We start from the raw sequence: 23,791 nt of genomic DNA, 5'->3' as shown, positions 1-23,791 counted from the left end.
AAGATCTTGACGGTTCATCATTTATACTTTGTACTAGAAGATCTCGAACGATCAAGATTGTTATTATATATGTGGGTCTCAAAAATCAAGAGGAATCACATATGTATGAAACAAAAGAGTGCCTTTAATCAAGGGTGAGGAGAGTCAGAAACTGAACTCCAAGAAAATGTATACGAGGTTAGTGTTTCTGGGCATTTTCCTTCTTCTTGGACACTACTCTTTTTGCATGGTTCAAGCTGGCGACGTCCATTTCTATGACTTTGTTGTAAGTCCTTCCCACTTTCTAGCCTCTAGTGGGCAACCATGTCCTTTGCTTATTCAACCATCACTTGCGGGTGTCCATGATATTGTCTTTTCCTTTTCTTTTCTTTTTTTGTTTGGGGGGGGGCGCTCAGGCTTAGAGAATAATGGGTGTTTGAAACACATTATAATAATAAATCAGCATCATTAAATGTTCTTTTCTTGTTTTGTAGCTTTAAGAGAAAAACTTCACGAAGCTGTGCAACACGAAGAGCATACTAGTTGTAAATGACAGTTTTCCATGGCCAGTAATTCGAGTTTACAAAGGGGATACGGTGTATGTTAATGTTCACAACCAAGGATACTATGGGATCACTATTCACTGGTAAGAACTACGTTACTAAATCCGTTTTATAATGTCTTAAAAGCCTAGCTAAAAAGACAACCGCAAGGCAGCAACTAGCAAATTCTTAGATTTAATTTAAGAATATTAGATAAATTCATACGTACAGTCATACCTTTTTTTTAAAAAAAAAATCAATCATACCTTTTTAGCAGGAGAGATTTTTACAGAGATTTACACGTGCTTGTGATCTATATCCTACTATTGATTTTTTTTTTTAAGGAAAAAAATAAAAAGAACTTAAAAGTAGAGTAAAAAAAAAGAATGAAAAAGGAAACCCAAAATCTGAACAGTTTGTGGGGTCACATCCCACTTGCCTACATGTGACTCTGCCGCCGCCGCCGCCCACCCTCATGTATTGTTTGATGAGTCCATCCATCTCTCTTGAGTCCTGGAGGTGTTTCCTCTTGTTCCTTTCACATCGGTGACACAAAATCTGAAAAGATTAATTTCCTTTAACAATTTCCTTAAAGGAATGGTTTAACACAAAATAACTAGACTTTGTCGCCTTGATTCAGACTAGCTAGTCAATAAAGCCCGCAGTCCAGCTTAATTTGTCCTATGCATCCTCTCAGATAAAAGTTTTTGCTGGACCCTCCCCCTCCTCTGTTGAGTCCCATCGGACGATCTTCATCCTAACATGCGCGCCAAGGTTTACATAATGAAAGAGAACATGATATATATATATATATATATATATATATATATATATATATATATATATATATAGTTGATGATCATGTGGAGAATTTATTTATTTATTTTCAAACTAAAACTAAAAAACACCTACTAAACATGCATTAACAAACATACCCTTGGTTTCTTGGCTATCTTCTAACATTTTGTCGTGGTTCAAAGAGAAAGAAATTAATTCTATTGATTGGGTATCATAATGCCATTGCAGGCACGGTGTGAAGCAACCAAGAAATCCGTGGTCAGATGGTCCAGAATACATTACACAATGTCCCATTGAACCTGGATCAAACTTCACGTATGAGGTAATATTTTCTGACGAGGAAGGAACCCTTTGGTGGCATGCTCATAGCGATTGGACACGTGCCACAGTTCATGGCGCCATAGTTATCTTGCCGCCTGTTGGATCTACCTATCCATTTGCCAAGCCGGACGAAGAAGAGATCGTTGTGCTCGGTATGCAAATATACACGTCTTTCTATCTATTTATGAGGTGAATAAAAGTTTGTGACTAAAGCAAAAAGGCAGTACACATAATTCAGTTTTGTTGAACATGTAGCGGCCTGGTACGATGGAAATTTGAAGGAATTGGTGGATGAGGCCATAGAAACCGGTGATGACTTGCAACATTCTGTTGCTAATACCATAAACGGTGAACCAGGAGTGTTAGTTTTAATTATTGGTTAAATGTTCGGTGATCAAAATGGATTCGAAGTGTGCCAAATCTCTATGGCGTCCGGACGGGACTCATAGCCGTCCGGACGGGATTTCGCTTGAGAGCCTCCCTGCAACCCCGTCTGCAAGTCCGTCCGAACAGGCCACGCCAAAAGAACGGAGAAAGCGATGTTGCCCTAGAGCTCGTCCGGACGAGCCCATTTACGGTCCAGACGGCCCGTAGTCTGCTAGGTTTAATTTAAATGTAATTGAGTCCTAATTAGACTAGGCTAGGTTTAATTTAAATGTAATTGAGTCCTAATTAGACTAGGGGTCTTGGTATTATATATATAGATCTCTACAGATCTGTAGAATACGAATTTTCACCCTCAGAAAGTTCGTGTGAGGCTGTGCTTGAGTGATTATTTTGTTGTGAACCAAATTGATTCCTCTTAGAGGATTTGTGTTAGTTTTGATTGTGTGCTTAATTGAAGTCTATCGGAAGGGTCCGATAAAGGATAATCACGTTGAAGAAGATTGTGAGCGAGGAGACAAGTTGGAGGCTTGTCGATCTTACAGAGTCAAGGTCTTGCAAAGGGTTGTAAGTGTTCCCAGTGTCTGTAATCTCTGGATAATCTTTTGATAGTGATTTCCTGGGTTTGGCTGCCCCGGAGAGGTTTTACTTTTAGAACCTTTTCTAAAAGGTTTCCTCTTCGTCACCAAAATCTTTGTGTGTGATTGTTTATATTTTGGTGATTGTTTGCTTTGATAAATATCCGTTAATTCCGCATAAAATTGTGATATTTATCTGTTTAGAGTTTTTTCAATTGGTATCAGAGTGTATTCACTCCGTGAAGGATTAAATTCCTGAGTGTGATCTTTGTTTCTTGTTTAAGATGTCTCAAACCCTTAACACTGTGCCTAATTTTGATGGATCAAATTATGGCTTTTGGAAGTTCCGTATGAGATTTTTCTTAAAATCTATAGACGTTTGGCATGTCATTGAATCTGGATTTAAAGCTCCAGATAAGCCGACAGCTGAATGGTCTAATGTTGAAAAACAAACTTGTATGGCGAATGACAAAGCTATGAATGCTCTATGCTTGGCAATTTCACAAACTGAGTTCTCCAGAATTTCAAATTGTGATAGTGCCAAAGATGAATGGGAGATCCTAGAAACTACTTATGAAGGAACAAATCTTGTTAAAGCTTCAAAACTTCAAATGTTAGTTTCTAAGTTTGAGAAAATTAAAATGTTAGAGGATAAGACATTTAATGATTTCTTTGGTAAACTTAGTGAAATTAGAAATTTCATGATAAATCTAGGAAAGAAAGTTTCTGACACTAAGATTATTAGAAAGATCATGAGATCATTCCCTGAAAGATTCAGAATGAAGGTAACAGCCATTGAGTCATGCACTAATCTGGAAACCATGAGGATAGAAGAGTTAGTTGGTGCCCTTCAAACTTATGAGTTTTCTTTGCCTCAACTTAGGAAAAATAAGGATCTTTCCCTTAGAACTCTTAGGAAGAACTCTGATGAGTTATCTGATGAGGAATCACCAAATGATGAGGAACTTGCCTTGATAGCTAGAAAGTTTTATAAGAATGAACATAGAATTTCCAAGAGATTTGGAAAACAAAAAGGAAGTACTCAAGAAAGAAATGAAAGAGACCCACGTGGTCCAAAATGTTATGAGTGTTCTGGCTATGGTTATGTTCGCAATAATTGTGCTAATCTCAAGAGTAATAAGCTAAAAGACCAAAACCCTTCAATATTACCTTGACTGACACCGATGAGGAAGAAACTCCTAATTATATGGCTTTTGTTGCATCCTATGATTCTGATGATTCTAATCAATCAGATGTTCAGTCAGCCTTTGATAATGAATCAAATAGGGTTAATGATCTTCAAAACTCCTTTAACAATTTAATGGAAAAGTTTTCTATGCTTAGAAATACTAACTTGAAAATTGTTAAGGATTTTAAGAATCTTGAGATTGAAATGGATAATTTGTTGAAATCTTTGAGTAATTCACATGTTGTTTGCAATACTCTCAAATCTGAAAATCATGTGTTAATTGCTAAAAATAAATCCCTTCAAAATGATCTGATTGCATCTAGAAATCATTTGAGTAAATTCTCTAGTGAAAAGCTTGATAAAATGTTGTATATTCAAAAGCATTCTAGCGACAGATCTGGCTTAAGATTTGATAAGACTGCTTCTTTGTCTTCTAATCGTGCTTCTACTTCAAAAACTATTTTTGTTAAACCAGTGAAAGTAGAAGAATCTTCAAGTGAAGAAAAGCAAGTAGTTGCTCCGACTCCTCAAGGTAAGAAAGGTAAGAAAATCTACATTGAGGTTCATGCATCTTACCCTACACCTAGAGTCGTGCATCCTCTTAGGAAATTACCTTCTCAAAGGTTTATCTCTACATGTCATCACTGTGGCAAAGAGGGTCACATTCGACCTCACTGTTTTAATTTGAAACTCATGTGCATATAAATGAAAATTCCTATTCTAGGAAAGAAAGTGAGGGTTTGATCATAATGATGAGAGAAGTGCTATCTAGGCTAGATAAGGTTGAGCAAAGTCATAAGTCTAGACCTAAGATTTCTCAAGTTTGGGTTAGAAAGGATGATACCATTCACCCCTTAAGGGGGAGTGGTGATGATCTCACCTTATGTTAGGTGAGTCACCCAAATGCCTAGGATTGATTTTCTTGCATATCTTTGCATATCCTAGAGCATGTTGTTTTTCTTGTTTCCTTGCATTTTTGTTTTATTTTGTTTTGAAATTGTGTTTTGTTTGTGTGCATTTTTTTTGTGAAAAATAACAAAAAGACAAAAATATTTTACTTTGGTTGTTTTTTTTTTTCTTTATTTTGTTCTATGCACCTAGATAGTTCCTTAATTTCTCATGTTACTTTTTATGAATTTAATTCCTTGCGTCTTGAAATGTTCTTAATATGCATGAGATGAAAATTTGTGTCAATGGACTTGTTTTTGTAGTTACCTAAAACTTGAGCTTATGTGGTACATTTTGCCTATGCTTTATCTCTTGTGCACATTTAAGCTTAAATTGAGGTTTTGTTTCACTTTATTTGTGAGGTCTGTTAGGTAACCATATAAGGTTCTTAACTAGTCATATTTTTCAAATTGACCATATACTAGTTGAACCTAAGGCTTAAAAATTCCTGCTTTCTCTTTTGTGATAAGCACCAAAAGTTTAAGGACATTTTTTCAAAGAGAAAAATAAACAAAATAGTGAAACAAATAAAATCAAAAGATTATGTTCCAAAAGGAATTTATTTCACTGTGTCAAACTTGTGCAAAATGTTTTACAAAGAGAAATGTATAGGATGAGAGTAGCTAGGCCCTAGTATGATAAGGTTTGACTTTTGATTTGATATACTTGTCAAAACCTCATGATGGTGAAACTGTCTCCTCATTTTGTAAGTTGAAAATTTTTCTCTTTGGATGGCTTACACACAAATTCTTCATGTCTTTTCATATATGTGATCATGAGTGCTTGGTTATTGTTTTTCCTATTCCACATATGCCTTGATGTTTTTGTGTTGAGTGTTTCAGGAAACATGATACCTTTTGTCAATTTGTGACAAAAAGGGGGAGTATAAAATTGGGGAGAGGATGGTGACTCGTCCAATTGATTTTGTCCCCGAAATTGCCAAAGGGGGAGTTTGTTAGTTTTAATTATTGGCTAAATGTTCGGTGATCAAAATGGATTCAAAGTGTGCCAAATCTCTATGGCGTCCGGATGGGACTCATAGCCGTCCGGACGGGATTTCTGCCGAGTGCCTCGTTTGCAACCCCGTCTGCAAGTTCGTCCGAACACGCCGCGCCAAAAGAACGGAGAAAGCGATGTTGCCCTAGAGCCCGTCCGGACGAGCCCATTTACGGTCCAAACGGCCCGTAATCTGTTAGGTTTAATTTAAATGTAATTGAGTCCTAATTAGACTAGGCTAGGTTTAATTTAAATGTAATTGAGTCCTAATTAGACTAGGGGTCTTGGTATTATATATATAGATTTCTACAGATCTGTAGAATACGAATTTTCACCCCCAGAGAGTTCGTGTGAGGCTGTGCTTGAGTGATTATTTTGTTGTGAGCCAAATTGATTCCTCTTAGAGGATTTGTGTTAGTTTTGATTGTGTGCTTAATTGAAGTTTATCGGAAAGGTCCGATAAAGGAGAATCACGTTGAAGAAGATTGTGAGCGAGGAGACAAGTTGGAGGCTTGTCGATCTTACAGAGTCAAGGTCTTGCAAAGGGTTGTAAGTGTTCTTAGTATCTGTAATCTCTGGATAATCTTTTGATAGTGATTTCCTGGGTTTGGCTGCCCCGGAGAGGTTTTACTTTTAGAACCTTTTCTAAAAGGTTTCCTCTTCGTCACCAAAATCTTTGTGTGTGATTGTTTATATTTTGGTGATTGTTTGCTTTGATAAATATCCGTTAATTCCGCATAAAATTGTGATATTTATCTGTTTAGAATTTTTTCAAGGAAATTTTTGTCCTTGCTCCGAGAGTATGTCTTTAGCATTTTATTTGGCAACTTAGCTGCTTAGGTAGAATAAAAAATAGAAATAAATGAATTTAATAATTTAATTTAGGAAAAATGTATGATAAATCCTTGAGTCAGCCTTTCAAAATTTTAATATCCTTAAGTTTTTTTTTTTTTCGAAAATTTAGTCTCTGGATCAATTGAAATGACAATAAAATCCTTGCCGTTAAAATTTTTTAACAGACGTTAAAGAATTTCAAAACGCACCGTTTTGCTCTATTAAAATATTAATTTTTTTATTAATTTAATTTAAAAAATAAATCTAAAAATAAAAAAAAATTAAGGCTGCTGCCACCCCTGGCCACCACCCAACCCCTATGGGGTGGCCACAAGCCACCCCAGGGGTGGTTTGCGGCCACCCTCAGGAGGTTTGGGGTGGCCGCGAGCCACCCCAGGGGGGTTTGGGGTGGTCCGCAGGCCACCCCTCCATCCATGGGGTGGCTCACAGCCACCCCTTAGGGGGGTTGGGGGTGGCCTGCGGGCCACCCCTCCACCCTTGGGGTGGCTCGCGACCACCCCATGGGTTTTGGGGTGACCTTGGATCAATTGAAATGACAATAAAATCTTTGCCGTTAAAATCTTTTAACAGACGTTAAAGAAATTCAAAACGCATCTGTTTTACTCCATTAAAATATTAATTTTTTTAATTAATTTAGTTTAAAAAATTAAATCTATAAAATAAAAAATAAAAAATTAAGGGTGACCAGGGGTGACACGCGGCCACCCCATGGCGGGGTTGGGGGTGGCCTGCGGGCCACCCCAAAACCCATGGGGTGGCTCGCGCAGGTCACCCCAAAACCCATGGGGTGGTCGCGAGCCACCCCAAGGGTGGAGGGGTGGTCTGTGGGCCACCCCAAACCCCCCCCCGCGACCACCCCATGGGTTTTGGGGTGACCTGCGCGAGCCACCCCATGGGTTTTGGGGTGGCCCGCAGGCCACCCCCAACCCCCCCATGGGGTGGCCGCGTGTCACCCCTGGTCACCCTTAATTTTTTATTTTATAGATTTAATTTTTTAAACTAAATTAATTAAAAAAATTAATATTTTAATGGAGTAAAACAGATGCGTTTTGAATTTCTTTAACGTCTGTTAAAAGATTTTAACGGCAAAGATTTTATTGTCATTTCAATTGATCCAGGAACTAAATTTTCAAAAAAAAAGAACTTAAGGATATTAAAATTTTGCATGGCTGACTAAAGGATTTATCATACATTTTCCCTTTAATTTATATTAGAATAAAATTGTAATATATATATATATATATATATATATATATATATATATATATATATATATATATTTGTTGCCTAATAAAATTAATTGTAGTATTTTTCATCTTTCAAATTAGCCGTTGGACTAAGATTCGACGACCATCTTAATTAATAATTGCAGGAACGACACATCGTTGGATGGTTGATTATGGGAAAACCTATCTTTTCCGTGTAGTCAATGCAGTGATGAATGCAAAACTCTTCCTTGCAGTTGCTGAACACAATCTCACAGTTGTTGGGATGGATGCACATTATATCAAACCCATTTCCACAGAATACATCATGAAAAGCCCGGGACAAACAATGGATGTCTTGCTCACAGCAAACCAGCCTCTCGGCCACTATTATATGGCTACTAGACAATACTCAAGCGAAGACGCCTCTGTTACCGGATTTGACCATGTCAATACAACTGCAATTCTACAGTACAAAGGCAATTATACTATCCCATCATCTCCTTCCTTTCCAAGTGCACTTCCTCTTTACTTGGACTTCACGGCTGCCTTGACCTTCACTAGTCGTATAAGGAGCTTAGCAAACAAAGACCACCCAGTAAATGTCCCCCTCAACATAACTGAGAGAATGTATATTACAGTTTCCATGAATTTGCTCTACTGTCCAATCTGTACGAGAGCGCATGATAATGAAACATTGGTTTCAACTTTAAATAAGATAAGTTGGGTCAACCCAAGTACTGACGTGCTACATGCCTACTACAGGTTGTTCCTCATTTCACAAATATTGTATCATTGCTAACAAATATATATATATGCCGGTTAATTTGTTTAAAAACATGATCAAGCCTAAACCTATTGTGCAGGAATATCAATGGAGTTTACACCACAGACTTTCCCGACTACCCCCCTTCATTCTATAACTTTACAGATGATGAAATGACGGCCGAAAACATTGTATTAACAAGGCAAGGGACCAAGGTGAAGGTGTTGAACTATGGTGAGGCAGTGGAGATAGTTTTTCAAGGGACTGGCGTGCTAAAAGGCTCGGTAAATCATCCAATGCATTTGCATGGATATAGCTTCTATATAATTGGAACAGGTTTTGGTAATTTTGATAATGAGACAGATCCAAAAGGGTTTAATTTAGTTGATCATCCAGAATTGAATACCTTTGGAGTTCCTAAGAAGGGATGGCTTGCCATCAGATTTGTTGCAAATAATCCAGGTATTTCTACTCTTGTTGTTTGCATGTTTCTTGTTCTTTTTTCAAATTCCTTTGATTATTTAATACATCGAATGATTTTTCGCAGGTGTGTGGTTTTGGCATTGTCATTTTGATCGACATCTGAGTTGGGGTATGAACACTGCATTTATAGTAAAGAATGGGCCCACTAGTGAAACAAGCATCCGCCAGCCCCCTGCTTACATGCCTTCTTGTAAAGTTCCCTTAAAATCTTGGATACAAAACAACGATGGGTCGGATGAAGAAGTTATGCCGAACCAAACAAGACTTGATTAGGTTCTGTAGTTCTATTTAGCTTTTACTACTTAATTGGGTCATAGATACAGAATATGATGGAGTACAAAGTTCATTATCTACAACCATGTTATGTTTATTGTCGTGTTTTTGGTCATGAATTGAGTTACACGAAGACTATCTACATGCGGAGAGATCAATTGGCAGAAAGAGTCTATTTTCGTAGTAGCACTAGTAGATTTATGTCATCCTTTAGTCAACAATTGTCTTTTATCCTAATTCCACTAGAATAAATAGGTGGCCTAGACCCTTGTAACCTTTTCCCGTATTTGATTAAAAAAAAAAAAGGTGGCCTGGCAGGGGTGGAACCAGGATTTTGAGTGTGGGGGATGAATTTTTTTTTTTTTTTTTTTTCTAATTAAAAGGTTAGGTCGGAGAGACTAATTGTGGCTATCCTACCTGGGTATGACCATAATAACACCTACGGAATACATAGATACATATGGTAAGATATAATTTCATAGTAAATCACAAGTCATTTTTGTTAAAATTTTATTATAGTTTTCTTATTACCACTAACAAATGAAAGAATGCCAAATAAATTAATGAATCTAAACCCATCAAATATTTAAGTTAATTAACAACAATGAAAGCTAAAAATAAAAGTTGTTTAATTTTTCTACATCAAAATACAGTAAATACTTATTCAAAATCTTAATCTTATGCATTTTAAAAACACAAAAACATAAATTATTAGCAATATAAACTAAGAACAATCTATAGAATTTAAGAAAAATGGTATGTTCGAGTGTGAATTGTTTCTCCTAACAAAATATCTTGAAGCCCCCAACAACAATACTATCAATACTGCTCCAAAAAAATGCTGCAAATCTGCTCCCAACAACAATACGCTCCAAAACAATGCTGCAAATTTCCAATAATAAAGATAAGTCGTCAAATGTTAATTTTAATATGAATTATGATCAAATCTCAAATTCGATTAATATTTAGGAACTAAGCCACACGTGATAGTATGATACAGCCCATACCCACAAAGCTAATATTTATTATTTATTTATTTATTTTTCTAATTCACCAATTAAGCCACTAACACACCCACCGACCTACTTGGCCACTAAGTTCTATCCCATGCAGTCCACATAGGACGTAGGCTAATAGTAAGGAATCTCTGCATTCCGCAAGATTGCAACTTGCAATTTGCAAGTGTGCCTTTTAATGAATAATATATATATATATATATATATATATATATATATATATATATATATATATATATATATATTTTCAATCCTTCAAGACTTCCTTCAAGAATTCGAAATGAAATGAGATGAGCAGCCTGCGTGCAGCTCTTTGTTGAGAAATGAGATCAACAACAAGACTTCTCACTCAGATGAACTGCAAGACACAGGTGACAGGACACAACAAATCATGGCCCATCGGTAAGACTTTTCTAGTCTAAGAGAGATAGAGTCTGGTCCAGGAGAGAGAGTTTGAGAGAAAGAGAACTGAGAAAGTCTTCGAGTATAGTGTGAGAGAGAAAAAGTTTAAGAGAAAGAGAAAGTCTTGCTGCAGATAAACACAATAGAGTAAAAAATTAATTTGAGGGGACAAATTTCTAAATTTAAGGAGTAAATATATAAAATATATCTACTTTAATGAAAATTTCAAAAACTTTGGGGGGACATTTGTCCCCCTATTGTTGTACGTAGTTCCGCCCCTGAATATTACCTACTCCAACCCGAATTAGGAAACGTTATAATATATATATATATACTCGAGACGGCCATTGTGTCACATTGATAAAAGAGAAAGTCTAAACGATTTTCTTCTGTGCTTTCTTTTTTCATACAACTTTCCAAAAACTAGTCATTAAACTTATAGAACTCACACTTTTCTACATGAGTAGTGTGTCTGTGTTCCTAGTTCTAGTGAGCATTATCTATTTGTTAGTTTATCATGTTGCTCGTTGAGTCCTTTAGTTTTAGTTACTTAATGGCCCATGTTATTCTAATAGTAATTAAGTGGGTCTTTGTTTTTAGGAGTATGAATTTTCGTTGTAGTACTCTATTTAAATGTTTTACTCAATGAATTATTTACTTTCTATTTTTATTCACTTTATTTTACCTCTTTCAACCTAAACAGTTGAAAGAAAGAGTATTGCTCGTGCGACTATCCTTTTTTATTTCTAACAGGGACACCCCTCTATTATATGTAGCTTAGCGATGAAAAGAGAAAATTTTGAATATAAGATCAACAGAGAGAGGATTTCCAAAGTTATTTTATTCAAGTGTCTACGAATCAATGCTCACAAGGAGGAAAACAACAAGAACAAAAACAGGAAACAATTCAAACGACTGCTCAAATCATAAAAAAAGGACATTGAAATTAAAGGTTGATTTCGTAGATGACATTGAAGGATGAAGCACAATCTTTTCATAACTATTTAGGAGGACAAGCTGGGAAATTAGGCGGGGGTAGCAGAAGGCTTTCGTCAGGGCTGTCCCCATTCTGCACAATGATAACACCGCTCATACCCCAAATCGAATGCCGTTCCAAATGACAGTGCATAAACCAAACCCCTGAGAAACATCGCCATGTCATTCACAAATATATATATATATATATATAGTGGGCTGGGAGATAAAGACAAAAGAGAGAGAGAGAGAGAGATAGTACCAGGATTATCGGCTTTGAATCTAATGGCAGCCCATCCATTCTTAGGAACTCCGATGGTGTTAACTGCCGGTGCATATGTCGTATTGTAATTTGTAATATCGTCACGGTCCCAATTGCCATCACCCGTCCCAACCAAAAAGAAGCTATAACCATGAAGATGCATCGGATGATCTGCATTCCCAACATTAGTCCCTTGGAACACTATTTCGACCTTTGTCCCATAATCTATTATAAGTGCCTTGGTTCCTACGCTTGGGAGTTCATAATTAGCCGCTCCATCTCCTGTGTAGTCAAACTGCACGGGCGGCATAGCTGGGAAATCTTTGTCCAAAGGTAAGCCATTGCATAAGCATAAAGATTTTAAAAGTAGTTTATTTTCGGTATAAGCAATTGAGTTATTATTCAAATTAGTGATACTTCCAGCCTCCAGGTACATGTTGCTTGGTAGTAGGTGCGTGCGTGCATGATTTATGGAACATTTAACGATTATAAATATATCACCCTAAATCCTAATCATATCAGCTAAAATCCGTCTGCACATGTGAATAATTGTGGATGATAATTAGCAATTATACACTTTAATAAAAATCCAATTAAAAGAATTAAAGTGGGAAGGGATCTTCAGGAAACAGAAAAACAAGAAACAACTAAAAACAGTGTGGTGCAGTCGTAGGTACGTACCAGTAGTATGAGTGAAGTATATCAGTGGTTGGGGTGAGGAAACTTATGTTGTTGAAGCTTGCAGATTGCCTCGAATCCTTACAATCCGAATCGGTGCAAGGTAGTCGGTTTACAGAAACCGCTATCAAAATGCGTTTGATGTCGTCTGTCAGCACATCAACCAGGTTCAATGACTTTATTTGACTTGTGAAGTTGCTTGCAGCATCCCTGTCGCCGGAATCAGGAAGGGACGGAGAGGGAATAGTGGTCGGAGGAGTAGCCCCTGTATACATAAGAATGGCTGAAGTGTTGTTCTTGTCGAATGGGGCAGGCAGACTGTGGTCCATGAAAGGAGTAGCAACGATGTAATAGTAACTGGGTGCCTGGGTTGCTGTGAGCAATACGTCCATTTTTTGTCCTGGGGTTATCATTATGTAATCGACGGTTATGGGAGTAATGTATGCACCATCTTGTCCCACAACTGTTATCGCGTGGTCTGCGATTCCAAAGAACATTTCCTCATTCATCACCGCATTCACTATACGGAGAAGATATGTCTTGCCGTGTTCGACTAATACAGGATAACTTGGATCTGCAACATCAATATATGATATGATATATAATATATGAATTAGACAAGCAATTTATTTCATAGACGTGAGAAAACTAGCTAACTAACTTTGAACCACCAGGAAACCATATATTTCATTGTTTAATAATCTTACCATCGGGGCAAGCATCTGAAGGTCCTAGTAGGCCATTGATGGCATATCCATCTGACATTTTTGGATCAACAACGGTTCTCAGGGCCTCTTCGATATTTTCTATGACATCTCCATTGTACCATTCTCCTGCAGCACAATAGAATTAAATGAAGAATTAATTAATTCAATATGCATCTATAAACTCGGCATTTAATTTTCTAAAGGAAATATGAGAATCTTCAATATTATAACTAGCTAGCCATTAGTTAAGCTATACCAATTAAGTACAAGCTCGTGCTCGCCATCGGGCTGTGTATCATATGGATAAGGGGTTCCCTCTTGCGGCTTGATGACAATGGCACAATGGATTGTGGCACGTGACCAGTCACTATGGGCATGCCACCAAAGTATTCCATTTCGTCTGAAAATATAACCTCATAAGTTAAGTTTGTTTGTGGTTCAATGGGCATCTGTGTGACGTACTCAGGACCATCATACCATGGATTTCTTGGTTGCTTCACTCCGTGCCTGTCAATTAATGTCATGCCCAAACTATTCTTTAGTTTTCATGATATTTTCATTTAATTTCATACCATATATATATCATTATGGTTTTGGACAAATAACGTTAATCCTTAGGACTGATATGGGTATCATCCACGAGTTCATCAATATTGCATATATTAATTCCATTACGACCCAAAGCTTCCCATCGATCGTTGTATGTATATTGTGAAATTTACTCTTTCTTTCCCCAGAAAATATAAAAATTATTCACCCACACCCCCCCCCCCCTAAAAAGAAAAAAAAATTAAAAAACTGGGCGCGTAGCATGCAGACTATGCAGTTACAGGAGAGAGAGAGAGAGAGAGAGAGAGAGAGAGTTTTTAGTACCAGTAAATAGTGACATTATAATCTCCATTATTGTGAACATTGATATATGCCGTATCGCCTTTACGAACACGAATCGTAGGGCCAGGCCATTCGGGTAAGCCTTCTATTTCTACAGTAAACATGCTCTTTGTTTGGCCACACAGCCTTGTGAAATTCACGAGCGACTCCCTCAGCTGCAATCAAAACGGACAATTACATAGCGTTATATATATCAAAGTTGCAAACATAACGTGAACATCGTAGCTAGTGCCTAGTGGACACTTACAATGAAGCTATAATGGTGGTCTTCGGCTGCCGTACGAAGCAGTAGCCCATTGAAGAACAAAAAGCCAAGGAAAGCAAAAATCAAACCCATCTTCTTTACTCCCATACTCACTCGCTAATTGTAATTAACTACTTCTTGTCTTGCATGTGTGACTTTTAGCATGGACTTGGGTTCTACTTATAGAGCCAACTTTCCTCAGACGCACCTACCAGAATATATATATATAATTTCATATTATACTCAATCTAAAATTTTGATATAATTGGTTTAAACTTAAATAAACGTGTTATATAATTAACTAATCAACAATTAATTAATAATTACAAATTAATGACAAAAATAATGGGTTTTATAACTCTTGAAAAGCATGGGATAAAGATGCATGTGTTTGTACGTTTTCAGGGATTAAATCACAAATTTTAGATTCCTAAATGACTATTATAACTTCGTACACATTGATAATTAATAAATAAATGTAATATGATGTTCACAGGCATGAAATCAGCCAACCGAGAAATCCATGGTCAGATGGTCCAGGGTATATCACACAATGTCCAAGAGAACCAGGTTCAAATTTTACGTACAAAGTCATTCTTAGTACTGAGGAAGGAACTCTTTGGTGGCATGCCCACAGTGACTGGACGAGATCCAGTGTTCATGGTGCCATTGCTATTTATCCCATTGAAGGAACAACTTATCCTTATCCAAAGCCTGATGATGAAGAGATTCTCATCCTCGGTACGTATATTAAGTTTTATGAATCATTTATATATCTAGCTAGCAAGCATTTGGAATATTTCTTTTATATATGTTTAGTAATTGTCAAATGGTATCTATATATATAGTTTAAAGAATCCTAAAATGCGTCGTGTTGGGTACGTGTCAGATAAGTAGGATTGTGTCAAAAATTGTTAGCCCATATGTCATGCGTTGGTTTGAGTTCACGTCGAGACAGAATATAAGACTAATTTGATGTTAGGTTTGTGTTGGGTTTTCGACTCTTGTTATAATTTGTCATTCCTACTTAAGAGACACGTGTCTATATCGAGAAACTTCCTCTAACCCAATTTAGAAAAACTCTATCCGATCCTTTTACCATACCACTTCTTATACCACGTACATATATACATTGTTGTAAATGCAGGATCTTGGTTTCTTGGAGACGTTAACGAGTTAGTTTACGAGGACCTCGCCATCGGAGCAGACACCCCGGAGTCGGATTCTTATGTCATCAATGGCCAACCGGGAGACTTATTACCATGCTCTCAAGGTACACAAAATTATAAATTGTTATGAAATCATAGCAATTTGTTTTTTATTTTTCGAATAATTAAGGACCTAAATATTTGGTTTTTGTTACTTGTTACAGAATCAACGTACCGTTGGGTGGTTGATTATGGGAAAACATATCTTGTCCGGATAGTTAATATATGCAGCCATGAATGCACAACTCTTCTTTGCAATTGCGCTAACCTTAGCCTCACAGTTGTCGGGATGGATGGGAACTACATAAAACCCGCAGTCAGAGATTATTTAATGATTTGCTCCGGACAAACCATGGACGTCTTGGTAACAACAAACCTGTATTTGAGCCACTACTACGTTGCCATAAGATAATATTATGATGACATGCCACAATATCAATTATATGATAAAACAAATGCTACAGCCATTCTTATGTACAGTGGCAACCATACAGCACCCGAGTATCCTATCTTTCCTTCCAGCCTTCCATCCAACATGGCCCTTACTGCTGCAAACAGATTTTTGGACGGCCTTAGGAGCTTAGCAAGCAAAGATCACCCAGTAAACGTTCCACTAAATATAACTACTAAAATGTATATCACAATTGCTATGAACCAGTTTCTCTGTCCAAATGCATCATGTTCTGGGGTAGATGGAAATAAGCTTGCTTCAAGCTTAAACAACATAAGTTTTTTAAACCCGAGTACTGATATATTGCTTGCCTATTACAGGTATTTTTCTATTATCTTTTTCTTTCCTTCTGTTTGTCTAGTTAATTAGAATTTGCTCTAGCTAACATTTTATTTCAAAATATGAGCATGCAGGAACTTGAGTGGAGTTTACACCATGGATTTTCCAAACTGGCCGCCAGTTTTTTATAACTTCAAATCACTTAGAAGTTTTTGCCGGTCAATACTAGAATACCGACGCCGGGGACCAAAGTCAAGATTTTAAACTACAATGAACAAGTGGAAAAAACTTTTCAAGATACTAACGTATTGAATGCATCAGCGACTCATCCAATGCACATGCATGGGTATAACTTTTACGTGGTTGGATCAGGTGTTGGCAATTTCAATAATGAGACTGACCCCAAAACCTATAACTTGGTCGATCCACTTGAAGTGAATACTATAGGAGTCTCCAAGAATGGATGGGTTACCATCAGATTCAAAGCAAATAATCCTGGTAATTAAGCTCTTTAACTTTGGGAAAAAAATTAAATTAAGAAAACAAAAATCAACGATACAAACATTTACACTAAGTACTAACATTGGATGCTTTAATTTATATCAGGCGTATGGTTTTGGCACTGTCATTTGGAACAACATCTTACGTGGGGCATGAGCACTATAACGATAGTGAAGGATGGCGGCACACCTGAGACGAGTATGCTCCCGCCCCCTCCTAATATGCCCTCTTGTAAAGTACCCTACAAAAGTACTTAGATTGAAGACTTTGGTGATTCTGATGAACAAGTTAATAAGAATTGATATGTTATATGATAATATATATATGACATGGGTTGACAATGTTCTATTTTAATTAAGAGTTTTAATTATCTATTTTATCTATTTTTAGTTTTATTATCAGTAGTTTGAATATTATTTATCTATTTTTATGAAATCAACCGTCAATTTATTTTTAATTTTTTAGTTTTGTTCCCCCTCGTAATATTCTAGTTTCTCCCATGTCAACAATTATCTCAAAATTCAAATGTGACTGTTGAATCATTTTTATTTTTTTTTAGTAAAGAATGATCATTAAAATATTGGTTGAGACTGTACATCAATATTATAGAATAGTTGCGCGCAGTGGCAAAGCCAAGATGTTCATTTAGGGGAGGCAAACAAATTTTATGAATAAAAAAAATAAAGTTAAATAAATATCAAAAAAATATAATTAACAGAATAAGTGATTTGGTTTCTATCACTAGAATGATAATCGCAAATTTGTTTCCTTAAGCAAGGATCTTGTGATAATTTTGCTAAATCTACTTCAACACGAGCTCGTTTAAAATTTGATTGGAGCTCAATGAAAATCGTTGTTTTTCTTCATAATCTCAGATAACTACAATTAGCGAAAATGAGGTGGGCTCTCCAACAACATACCAAACTAAAAGAGTAGGACAATAATTGTTAGAATATATTTGAATGATGAGATTTGATGAAGATTCACTGATGAGCAAGGCAAAAGTGTACATAGCCATGATTCTTCTCTATGGGTTAGAAAGGATTAATTTCTCCTTGGTTGGCTAAATCTTACTCTTTCTGAGTCTGTGCTGACCACCATGTTTGGCTTGAATTCTTCAAATCAAGTGTGGAGTGCTTTGAAGACCTGCTTTGCATCTGAATCTCGATTACGAGTTTCTCATATGAAACACTAACTACAGAGTCTAAATCAAGGCTCCAAGTCATGTTCTGAATATTTGAGAACTGCCAAAAACTGGGCAAATCAGTTGACTGCCATTGGCAAACCAACAAAAAATGAGGATTTAATATCCTTTATCCTTAGTGGTCTAAATGCTAGTTCCTTGCCCGTTGTCTCTCTGAGTCATTTCATCAAGTACCTTAATTGTATCACATCTATTTGTTGAATCATAGGTTGCAAGCTCACTCCTTCTCGACAGTTACCGCACACCTACATCAATTCTTGGTCAAACCTCTCTCTCACCTTGGCCAAAAAAAAGAATAGTTAATAATTTTTTTTTGGGTAAGTTATCGAGAAACAACAATAATAATAATAATAAATATTTTGCATACGATTTGATTGAGTTGACATGTTCAATCTACTTTTAAGTAAGAAGATGAAAAAAGAAAGAAAGACATATATATTATTAGTTTATTTCTCATTCATCTCTTTTTTAAATTTACAATTGAATCTATAGAATCCACATTTAATGGTGGATTTTTAAAAAAAAATATATGAATAGAGATGGATGAGAGATAAACGAATGATGAAAAAATATCATTTCTCGAAAAAAAAAAAAAAAAAAAAAAACTAATATTGAATAGAGCATGCCAACTCAGCAGAAATGCACTCAAGATGCACTTTGAATGTAAACAATCATTTCTCAATAATAATACATGCCATTCTTTCATTGTGCTATTCTTTGAAATTGTATATTATTAAGGGTTTTACAACTTTTATTAAAAGTTCTTTACAAACAAATGTAATAGTTTACGTGGTATTTACCACACTAATTATTAAAATATAGGGGAAACTACATTTTGCCCCCATGACCTACAACGCCTTGACACTTTCTCCCCATGAGCGGCCAACTGTACTACTTTGTCCCCATGAACTACCATTTTGTGCCCAAAACCCCTTCCATTAGTCAAAGCCGTTAACTTAGACGATCAAAGTGACAATGCATTGCAATTCATGGGGGCAAAATGGTAATACGTTGTAGTTCATGGGGGCAAAGTGACGCAAAGTGACTGGTTAACTGTTTGAGTTAACGGCTTTGATTGACGGAAGAGGGTTTTGGGCACAAAATAGTAGTTCATGGGGGCAAAGTATTACAGTTGGCAGTTAATGGGGGGAAAGTACCAATGCGTTATAGTTCATAGGGGCAAAAGGTAGTTTCCCCTAAAATATACACTATCATGTAAGAGTCTATCTAACTACTAAAATTCACATTACACCCATGATAATTTATGTGAAACTCATTTCCTCCCATTTGAAGACAAAACACCAAATCGACCCACTCTTGTTGAAGTTGCTTTATTTATTTCCACTTGTTGCACGCCTATAAGGGGCATTTTACTGTGCACCCAAAAGGTTTATTGTTGTTTATAAATGTGTCACATATAATGTGCAATTAAATAAATACGATAAAAACCTTGTCCCGTGGGTAGAGCGTAATAAGGTTTGGTTGGAGGGATCATCTAATTGTATCCGTGATGTAATTTTGATGGAGCAATCTGCTCTATCTTTGATTTGATATATGATATATATTCAATCTTTTTCTATATATATATATATAAAAAAAAAAAAAAAAAAAAAAAAGAAGCTAGTCACCGCTATGATTTCTTAACAAATATGGTAAATGTCTCTCAACAAAATTTCAAATTAGTAAAAAAATAATCGTGAGTGACATATGTATAGGGTTTAATATAGGGTGACCAAGTTTGGCAATGGACCGGTTGTGTTTTTTTATTTGGAAGTAATTGACGTAATATAAAGTATATATAAGTTTAGAATTTTTGTATGGAAAAAATATATATATATATATAGTATAACTAAACTAACAAAAAAACACAAGCCCTTGAGCTTACATTGCTTCATGCCAACATGAATGCTGAATAGCTTGGTGATAATATTGTAGTTCAACATGTGTTGAAACCGAAAGAAGATAATGTTTTTAAGAAATTAAGGTTAAATACATAAACTAAACCCTAAATCAATTTTAAGGGAACAAAGGATACAAAACCCACTTGATATCAGATCTCTGGACATTTACTCTTACAAGTTACAAATGCAATTTATCAATGATTATGGCTTGGAGTTGGAGCGTCAAAGAGAGAGAGGGAGAGGGAGAGAGAGAGCGTTTGAGAGGGACTAAGGGAGAGAGAGAAGAGAAAGGGGGGAAACTCAGAAGAAGCGTGAGAAAGGGGGGAGAAAAGAAACAATTTTTTTTTTTTTAAATAGATTGGGCCACAGAGCCGGAAAAAATAATTAAAAAAAAAATGTTGGGGGTGCCATGTCGTGCCAACAAGTAGCCACAGAGTAGGGAAGAAGAATTTTTTTTTTTTTTTTTTTTTTTAAAAATCGTTGTGACACTCCCAAACACCAACGTGGCTCCGCCACTGATTCAATGCATCTTCTTTTGAATTGGAAAGGATCGTGTTCCATTTGCCTAAGCAATGAGCCGGCCTTACTCCCTCCGAATTGAAATTATCATGAACAAGATTTCTTAAGTTTAAGAGCTTGTGCCATGTCCAATAGGCATAATGGACCAAAAATTTCTATCTAGGCCCTTGCAGCCCAATTCCAAGCATCAACCCCGTTTAACCCAAATGATTGATTGAGGGTATATTATAAAAATTGAAATATTAGAAAGATATTAAAAAAAAAAAATTAAAAGAGGGTAATGTGTAATTCACCCTAATTTTGCGAACAAGGAGAACCCTGCTGTTTCTTACGGCCATGGAGTCAGCAAAAGGGAGAGAGTAATCGCTAGTGAATATGACGCCGAATCCAGTCAATCCTTTCCATCAATCGACCAGAGGTGTTATTATTGATCTCGGAAAACTTGATTTCGACAATACTTTACCGAGAATGCATGGTTGAGAGAATACTCGGTTCAACTGTAATAGTTGAACATTTGCCTTAGGAAAGCGCATAGTTCAGCTATATTTCACCGAGGTCTTTGCCTTAGAAAAGGGCTTTGGCTATATTTCTCCAAGTGAAACTCGGGAAAGCGTTGTGGCTATATTTCACTAAGTGGTGCCTAAGGAAAGCACTTAGTTCAGCTATATTTATCTGAGGGCTTTTACCTTAGGAAAGCGCGTTGGCTATATTTCACTAAGTTATGCCCAGGAAAGCGCCGCAGCTATATTTCACTAAAGGTAACCTTTGGGTAAAGGTTAAGTTTGGAAAGCGCTTTGTTCAGCTATATTTTCAAACTCTTCCTCGGGAAAGCGCCTTGGTGATATTTTTCCAAACTAGGCTCGGAAAAATTCTCTGGCTATATTTCACCGAAGGGTTGGAAAGTGCTATAAATAGCTATTTTTCCAAAAATGACTCTCGGAAAAGCGCTTAGTTCAGCTATATTTTCCGTGTAGAATAAAGAGTCTGGTCTGCTGTATATATTAAGATTTTCTATACGATTATAACCTCAGAGGATTCTTCATTCATAAACACTAATTTTACAATAGGAATACAACAAAAGGTGAATCTCTGAGATTTATAATTCTTATACAAAATATTTCTTAAGATGTTCAGCATTCCATGGTCGTTGGAGTTGTTTTCCTTCGGAGTTTGTGAGATGATATGCCCCTGCTCTAGAACAATTAATCACTTTGTATGGTCCTTCCCAGTTTGGTGCTAGCTTTCCATCAGCTGAATCTCTGGTTGCAAGAGTGACTTTTTTCAAGACCAAATCCCCAACTTGAAAACTGTGATGTTTGACCCGCTGATTGAAATACCGAACTACCCTTTGTTGATATGCTGCCATAGTTATTTGAGCTTGATCCTGTTTTTCTTGCAACAAATCAAGATGTAGTTTCAGGCCCTCGCTGTTAAGCTCGGAATTGAAAGTGTCTATGCGAAAACTCCCTGACCCAACTTCGGCTGGAATGACAGCCTCAATTCCGAAGGTTAAAGCCTAAGGATTTTCCTCGGTTGGAGTTCTTCTAGTGGTGCGATATGCCCATAAAACCTCTGGAAGATCTTCTGCCCAGTTTCCTTTGTGCTAACTGAGCTTCTTCTTTAAGATTTTGAAGATAGTTTTGTTTGTTGCTTCCACTTGTCCATTTGCTTGAGGATGTCCTAGAGATGAAAAATACTGCCGAACGTAAAGCCTAGCACACCAGTCTCTAAATGAATCACAGTCGAACTGTTTGCCATTATCCGTAACAAAGGCATGTGGAATTCCATATTGGCAGATAATATTTTTCCAAAGAATTTTCTCAATATTTTTTGCTGTAATATTCACCAAAGCTTCCACTTCTGCCCATTTTGTAAAATAATCTAGAGCAACTATAGAAAACTGAACACCCCCTTTTCCTCGAGGTAATGGTCCTACTATATCCACTCCCCACTGTGAAAATGGCCATGGCGAAGAGACTGAACTAAGCTCCCCAGGAGGTTGCTTAATGATGTTAGCAAAACGTTGGCAGTTGTCACAAGTTTTAACAATTTGCATGGAATCCTGATTCATACTCGGCCAGAAAAATCCTGCTCTAACCGCTTTGTGTGCTAACATTCGAGCTCCTGAATGACTGCCACAAACCCCGTCATGGATTTCTCGAAGAATATAATTACCATCTTCTTTAGAAATACACTTAAGAAGAGGTAACATAAAACCTCATTTAAAAATAATGCCATTGAGCAGAGTGAACCGAGCAGCCTTTCTTTTTAATTGCACAGCCTTCCTCTTATCTCCTGAAAGAACTCCTCTTTCTAAATAACCAACAATTTCTTCAGCCCAGGAAGGCATGACTTCAATTGTTAAAACCATAACCTCCACGGTGATAGCAGGTTGTTACAAAATTTGTATCAGTTGATCGGTTTCTTCTACTTCATCTTCAATCGCTGAACCTAACCGAGCTTTCTCATTCTCTTCTCTTAGGATTTTAACAATACAAAATTTTTGGAAAGGCTTTTGCATATTCTGGACGTTAGACAAATATAGCTTCGTTTTACTGCCCTTAGCCTCAAATTCACCACGAATGTGACCGACAATAACCTGAGAATCGCTTCGCACTTCTACAAACTCTGCTTCCATCTCTCGGGCTAAACCGAGTCCAACTATTACTGCTTCATACTATGCTTCATTGTTAGTAGTCTTGAACTCTAAGCTCATAGAACTTTTTAATTCTTTCCCATCTGGTGTGACCATCACTACCCCAGCTCCACCATTCTTTTTTGTAGAAGAACCATCAACATAAATCACCAATGTTTTTTCTTTCGGCCACATCTCTAGGTCCTGTATGTTGGTGAACTCTACTAAAAAGTCTGCAAGTGCTTGACTTTTGATAGTATTGCGCGAAATAAAGTGAATATCGAATTCACTAATTTCAATTGCCCAATTGACTAATCGACCAGATAGATCCAATTTTCGAAGTACTTTTTTCAATGGATATTCGGTTAGTACATTAATTGTATGGGCTTGAAAGTATGGTCGAAGCTTCCAAGATGCAATTACCAAAGCAAAAGCAAGTTTTTCTATTTGCACATACCTCTCCTCGGCACCACGTAATGCTCGGCTGATGAAATAGACCGGTTTCTGAACTCATTCTTTCTGAATCAGAGCTGCACTGACCGCAGTTGGAGATACAGCTAAATACAAGTACAATGTTTCTCTAGGGACAGTTCGGCTAAGC

The 23,791-nt window shown here is 36.7% G+C and overlaps 1 protein-coding gene and 2 pseudogenes across 1 annotated transcript; 2 read left to right on the top strand and 1 right to left on the bottom strand.

The window, feature by feature from the left end:
• The first annotated feature begins 62 nt into the window (after positions 1 to 62).
• On the top strand, positions 63 to 9,317 carry LOC132181845 (putative laccase-9; annotated as a pseudogene).
• Positions 9,318 to 11,735: 2,418 nt separating this feature from the next.
• On the bottom strand, positions 11,736 to 14,600 carry LOC132181844 (laccase-14-like). The gene is made up of 7 exons (XM_088516752.1): positions 14,496 to 14,600; positions 14,231 to 14,403; positions 13,609 to 13,864; positions 13,358 to 13,483; positions 12,648 to 13,224; positions 11,973 to 12,316; positions 11,736 to 11,875 (listed from the first exon to the last, which is right to left on the bottom strand). Exons 4-7 carry the CDS (start codon positions 13,413 to 13,415, stop codon positions 11,736 to 11,738), a joined length of 1,119 nt encoding a protein of 372 aa, XP_088372878.1. The 5' UTR covers positions 13,416 to 13,483; positions 13,609 to 13,864; positions 14,231 to 14,403; positions 14,496 to 14,600.
• Positions 14,601 to 14,837: 237 nt separating this feature from the next.
• On the top strand, positions 14,838 to 17,188 carry LOC132181843 (laccase-14-like; annotated as a pseudogene).
• Positions 17,189 to 23,791: the final 6,603 nt, after the last annotated feature.

The sequence above is a fragment of the Corylus avellana genome, chromosome 5 (assembly GCF_965113065.1).
Source record: "Corylus avellana chromosome 5, dhCorAvel1.hap1.2, whole genome shotgun sequence".
Classification (NCBI taxonomy): Eukaryota; Viridiplantae; Streptophyta; class Magnoliopsida; order Fagales; family Betulaceae; genus Corylus; species Corylus avellana.
This window is presented reverse-complemented; position numbering and strand designations above follow the sequence as displayed.

Coding starts and splice junctions, on each gene's coding strand:
- LOC132181844 (XM_088516752.1), bottom strand. CDS start 13,415: ATGTCAGATGGATATGCCATCAATGGCCTACTAGGACCTTCAGATGCT. Junction 13,225..13,357: donor TTCAGATGCTTGCCCCGATG/GTAAGATTATTA, acceptor TTGATGTTGCAG/ATCCAAGTTATCCTGTATTA. Junction 12,317..12,647: donor CACTCATACTACTGGTACGT/ACCTACGACTGC, acceptor TTTATGCTTATG/CAATGGCTTACCTTTGGACA.